This window comes from Lycium barbarum, chromosome 10, assembly GCF_019175385.1.
Source record: "Lycium barbarum isolate Lr01 chromosome 10, ASM1917538v2, whole genome shotgun sequence".
Classification (NCBI taxonomy): Eukaryota; Viridiplantae; Streptophyta; class Magnoliopsida; order Solanales; family Solanaceae; genus Lycium; species Lycium barbarum.
Window position 1 is genome coordinate 78,382,295 of NC_083346.1, and position 6,385 is coordinate 78,388,679.

At 45.6% G+C, this 6,385-nt stretch overlaps 1 protein-coding gene across 1 annotated transcript; it reads right to left on the bottom strand.

The window, feature by feature from the left end:
- Window positions 1-2,996: 2,996 nt before the first annotated feature.
- LOC132613069 (uncharacterized) lies at window positions 2,997-3,629 on the bottom strand. Its single transcript, XM_060327125.1, has one exon. It carries the CDS (start codon window positions 3,627-3,629, stop codon window positions 2,997-2,999), a length of 633 nt encoding a protein of 210 aa, XP_060183108.1.
- Between the last annotated feature and the right edge of the window lie 2,756 nt (window positions 3,630-6,385).

Sequence of the window (6,385 nt, forward strand, 5' to 3'; positions counted from 1 at the left end):
TGTGGCAGACTTTACCCCCGCCATGATTCCCGAGGTCGAGAAAGAACTTTTGTTAACCTCGAAAAAAACTTCGGGTATCTGGTCTCTACACACAGATGGGGCTTCGAACCTAAAAGGTTCCGGGTTGGGCATTGTCCTTAAAACCCCCGCCGGTGATGCCATTAGACAGTCGATTAGAACTATTAAATTGACTAACAATGAAGCCGAGTATGAGGCTATGCTTGCAGGTTTGGAATTGGCTCAAAGTCTGGGAGCCGAAATAATCCAAGCAAAATGCGACTCTCTTTTGGTCGTTAACCAGGTCAATGGTGTCTTCGAGGTCAAAAATGAGCGTATCCATAGCTACTTGGCGAAAACTCAGGTGATACTACACCGGTTTAGAGAATGGACCATGCAGCATGTACCCAGAGAGCAGAATAACGAAGCCGATGCATTGGCTAATTTGGGCTCTTAGTAGAAGCGGAGGAAATCAACCCCGGTACCGTAGTGCAGTTGATGAATTCGGTGGTAGAAAATGGGCAGGCCGAGATAAACACAATGGGTCTAACTTGGGATTAGCGCAACAGATACATCGACTACTTGCAAAATGGGAAACTCCCGAGCAACCCAAAGGAATCACGATCAATCCGGACCAAAGCAGCACGGTTCTGCTTAATAGACGGTCAATTGTATCGACGGTCTTTCTCCGAACTTCTAGCCAAGTGTTTGGGTCCCGGAGAAACAGATTACGTGATAAGAGAAGTCCACGAGGGTACCTGTGGTAATCACTCCGGTGCGGAGGCTTTGGTTCAAAAAATTATCAGAGCCGGTTATTATTGGAACCGGATGCATGATGATGCGAAGAATTATGTTCAGAAATGCGAAGGGTGTCAAAGGCATGCCCTGATGATTCACCAACTCGGGGAGTTGTTGCACCCGGTGGTATCACCTTGGCCGTTCATGAAGTGGGGAATGCACATCGTCGATCCTTTGCCATGGGCACCAGGTAAAGCTCGTTTCATTCTGTTTATGACTGACTATTTCTCAAAATGGGCTGAAGCGCAGGCCTTCGAAAAGATTAGAAAAAACGAGGTTATTGACTTCATATGGGACCATATTATCTGTCGTTTCGGCATCCCGGCCGAAATAACGTGTGATAACGGCCCTCAGTTCGTTGGCAGCAAGGTCAATAATTTTCTCGAAGGGTTGAAGATCAAGAAGATTATATCGACTCCGTATCACCCGAGTGCAAACGGACAAGCTGAATCTACGAACAAAACAATCATTCAAAATCTAAGGAAAATACTTGAAGCATAGAAACATAAATGGAAGGAGATGTTGCCGTAGGTATTATGGGCTTACAGGACTACGTCAAAATCAAGCACGGGAGAAACACCTTTCTCGTTGGTCTACGGGGCCGAAGCTCTGATTTCCGTAGAAGTTGGTGAACCGAGCCTCCGGTTCAAATACATCACCAGCGGGTCAAACGAGGAGGTTATGGCCATAAAACTCGACCAGGCAGACGAACTACACGAAAATGCGCTAGTCCGTTTAGCAGCTCAAAAACATAGAATGGAAAGGTACTACAATCGGAGGGCCAATCTTTGGCATTTCCGAGTTGGGGACTTGGTACTTCGGAAAGTCACTTTGAAAACCAAGAATCCCAATGACGGGAAGTTGGGTCCGAACTGGGAAGGGTCGTACAAGATAACCGGAGTAACCAGCAAAGGGTCGTATCAGCTGGAATCCATGGACTGACAACGGTTGCACAATAACTGGAATGTGGCTCATTTGAAGAGATACTATTTCTAGATACTATTGCTAAGGTATGGATGCCTACCCTAGTGATCATCATTTATTAACCTACCCCTTTTTGCAGAAGTAGTACCGAATGAAGTTAGGTCTGAAAACACGTGTTGCACTCTTTTCCTTAGTACGGATTTGTCCCAAAGTGGGTTTTCCGACAAGGTTTTTAATGAGGCAACAAGTATAACGTGTTACTTTATGGAAACAAGGCAAAGTGCTCGGAAACGGAGGGTCTGTCCCTCGAGTGAGGACTTAATAAGTACTTACCTGATCATGCAGCTCGGATAAACACTTGGGGACTATCATACCCACATCGAGGCCTATCCCGGAAAGGAAGAATAAGTTCAACTCACCAAAGAAGATGAAGAACGCTGTTAAGTGCTATACCGGAAAGGTCCTCGAGATGAAGAAACGTTGTTAAGTGTTATACCGGAAAGGTCCTCAAAATTTTGTGACTTCTTATTTTTGTGTAAACCCGGACCTTTTGTATTAGGCTTCGATGTAAGGACCAAACGATCAAAAGCAAATCGTGTCCACTTAGTATGTGCTACGGCAAAAAACAGAAGGAAACAGATGAAATCCTTATATTATGTACATGCAAACACTTGCAATATAAAGAAGCGTTATGAAAAATTACGTCTCGTACATGTCTTTTTATTAAATGCCCTATACCGGGGACTATCATCAAAATTCGGCAAAGGCAACAAAGTTACGTTGAACCGAGCCAAAATCTTTTAACACCCTCGAATCGGAACTGCCGTCTCAAAACTTGATAAAAGGCAGGGATTCAAGTATCCGAATCTAATCTATTATAAGCAAACAGTCGGAAAAGGTTCAAATAACTTAAAAACCTCAACCCAAAATTCCCATCGTGATTCGGAGACGTCTGAATTCACGAAGCATAAATAAGCCCCGCGGGCAAATCATTCGATAAAATTCTCGGTCAAAAACGTACCGAACGAAGAAAAAGCCAATACTTAATAAGATAGGCTTAATTCGGACAAAAAGGTGACTTCGAACCTCGGATCATCCGTTGCTGGATAAAACGATTAAGGAAAATGTCATAACATACACTCGGATAAAAGAATGAAGAAAACAATAGGGACTACTGGGAAATTCACATTTCATATATAAAACCAAGTCTTTACATTTGGACTTCCCACACAAGTCAAAAGCGAAAAAACAAAATAAAGGCTCGTACAGGCCCTGATCTACCCAGTATGGTTGGAACCGAAATTCTCGGAAATCGTCTGCTCGGAATCTTCCGACTTAGCATCGAGAGCTTTCTTGGCCCTCTCCTCTATCTCTTTGGCTTCGAGTATCCGGGCCTGGAGGTCCCCTAACCCCTTTTTAACCTCTTCGAGGGTAATCCTCCGGGATTTCCACCGCTCATACTCAACCAGAATCGTAGAACGAGCCTCGGCAATCTCCGTGTCTTTTAGTGACTCTTCTAGGTCGACCTCGGCTTTTGTCAATTTTGCCTCTAGTTCGGATCTTTCTTCGAGAAGAACTGTTTGAATTTGATTAGCCGACTCAAGCTCGGCCTGAAGCACATCATTGGCCTCTGCCTCCTCCTCGAGCTTGCTCTTGAGCTCATCACTAATCCGGGCTCGTTTCTCGGCCTTCTGTTCGACCACCCTCAACTTCTCCTTGTCATTAGCACTCTCGAATTCAAGGTGTCGATGCATTTCTACCATCCTCACAGCATCAGCCCTGACCGAATCAAGTTCACTTCGAAGTTGGAAAATAGTGGCCTCGAGTTCACCGAGGCTCAAAATAAAACGGGCATTGTCTTGGTTAAGGCCATTATTATCCGCTTCAAGGAGCTGGTTCTTTTCAACCATATCGGCCAAATCGGCCTTCAAGCGAAGATTTTCGATCTTTGAAGCCTCGAGCTCGGGTTGAAGGTTGGGAAGAGCAGCGGCCTGGCTTAGTTGCTCTTCTTTTTCTTGCAGCAGATGTTAGAACTTTTCCGTTTCTCGGCCCTAGGCATCCAGCTGGCCCTTTAAGTCGTCAACCTCATGTTGGGCACGGATAAAGCCCTCATTAACGAGCATAACACTCTGCAGAAGAAACAAATCGAGTTAAATTACATAAGCAAGAGTCAAAAATCACATTGAATTACAGAAAGATTGAGTGTAAAGCTTACCTGGTTGCCTGCATGCATGCCTTCATTTATAAGGCACTGCCAAGGAACCCCGGCCATTTTTCTCTTATTCGAATCAGAGATAAGAGGCCGTAGGTAACTCGCTACTCCCACAGGGCGTGATAAAAAACTATAATCCTCAGGGATAGTGATCATAGCTGACCTCTTCCTTCTCGGTTCTACAGCCGGGGTCGGGAAAATACCTACAGGGGAATCCCTCGCGCTCGTATCGGTGGACCGGCTAGCCGCCCTCGTGGCTTGAGGAATAGGAAGATATTCGAACCCAGCTGCTTCCCTGGTTGCAGGAGGGGTATCCGTGAACATATCGTCCAGGTTATTGGACCTTGATGCAGGAGTAGGAGAAGCCGGAACGGCTCCAGCAGCCTCGGTAGATATAGGTGCCTCAGATGTAGTAGCTTGGTCGCCACCGGGCAGTGGGCTGGTAACCATTGAAGCCTTGTTATCCGGGGACGACTCTGCCCTTTGTTCGACCTCGATGTCCGGAGATAGTCCAGATCTTCTAGGCCTCTTCGCCAAGGAAGCCTCTTCGGGCGAAGCATCACCTGAAATGTCGATAAATTCACCAAACTTAGAGGAATCGAAAAAAGGACATCTTCTTCCCCACCTGTGTGCGGGGTCGGAATGAAAGTTCTTTCCTCAACTATAGGCGAGGGCGGAATGGTAGTTTCTTCCTCCAGACTAGAGGCGATGAAGGGGCCCGCTTCGACCCTTTGAATAATAACATCGGGCTCAGATTCATCCATCAGGGTCCGAACAACACTTCCCTCCTTCTTCTTTGGTTTCTGCCCTTTGGCCGAGGGTTTTCTCTGTCTCTTCCCAGCTGTAGCAATGAGCCAGGATGACCCTGTCATATCAAATTCAGGAGCCAGTGCAACAGTCTCAGCCGTTGATTAGGGTTTTGGCTCCACCGAGCCCTTGTGAAAGCCTGAATACCGAAGGAGTTATAGAAATAAAAAGAAAAAGGGAGGATGCAATAAATACCGAATCAAGGAGAACATTACCGTGATTTTGGGCAACCCATCGGCCACGCGACAGGCCCCCCCATGTCCTTTTTTCAGCTCCAACCCACTCGGTAAGGTTCCAGACAGCTGAAGGTATCCATGCTTCGACTAAAAAAAAACATATGTATGTAAGGGAGTAAATTTTGACAAAGCGTAGAGGAAGGATAATTATAGAAGGGAGAACTGAGAAACTTACGTCTATTGTTCCACTTTTGCGGAAAGGTCATATGATCAGCCGGAATAATGTCTGCGGTCCTTACCCGGATATAACATTCCAACCATCCTCGATCTCTATCCTCGTCGAGTTTGGAAAGGATTTGGTTCCGACCTCGTTTAGCGATCTTTATCATGCCTCATCGGAAGATTCTCGGAGAATACAACCGGATGAAGTGCGCCAATGTGAATTCGCTTTTGGCGTTATTGGCCAGTAAGCGGAGGCAGGCCACGATCCTCCAGATAATCGGCCCAATTTGGGCCAAGGTTACATTGTACAGTCGGCACATCTCGAGAATAACCGGATCAATTGGAGGATCGAATTTGAGCATGAACGGATACATATAAACGTATAGGAAACCTTCTCTGTAATCGATAACGGACTCCTCGAGCCCGGGGGCGAACACTTGTACCAGATGCTTGTCCCATCCACATTCTGCCCGGACCCAAGGGAGAAGATCCTCCGTTATAGATGAAGGGTATCGCCTTATGTCGTAACTTCTATCTGCGATTGGAGATGGATTCTCGATGAAAACTTTGTGGCTGTAGTTGGGTCTGGACGGTATTATGTCCAGAGCAGTCGGTTCTACAAATGTTTTTCCTTCGGGTTGTGAAACAGGCTCTGTTCCATGAGAAACAACCGAGGGAACATCCTGGGAAGTAGATTCGGTATTGGTAGACATTTTTAAGGTGAGTAAGAAAATTTGGGAATTTGAAGTGGCAGATGGAATATTCAAGAACATAACAATGGAAGAGGAAATATTAGAAGAATGGGAGAAGCAGTTGAAAGATACAAAAACTTTGATGAAGTAACAAAAAGGCTTTACGATCAAAGTAACAAATGGAGAAGTTAACAAAGTGGCCTTCACGATCAAGAAGCAAGAAGTAGAGAATGTGAAGAAAATGTGTAGTGAAAGTGAGAGTGAAAATGAAAAAATGAAGCTGCAGTGAGCCTAATATAGGCGTTATACTGTAGTGATTACAAACAACGACCAATCGAAAAGCGACACGTGTCCCACATTTAATGCGACGTGATATGAAGCGACGTGGGTTGGGGAGTTTCACGAGGTCGACCACTCGGGATGAGACATGTGGCCGATGTCAAAAAGACGTGACATAACTCTTCCCGCCAAATTTGAAGATAAGAACGAGCTTATAGAACCACCGGTTTTGTGACTTATCCACTTCCCGTTAGTCCGGTAAAACTACGCTCCGAAAA

What these genes read in the sequence shown, in the direction of transcription:
- LOC132613069 (XM_060327125.1), bottom strand. Translation starts at nt 3,629, where the DNA reads ATGGTTGAAAAGAACCAGCTCCTTGAAGCGGATAATAATGGCCTTAAC.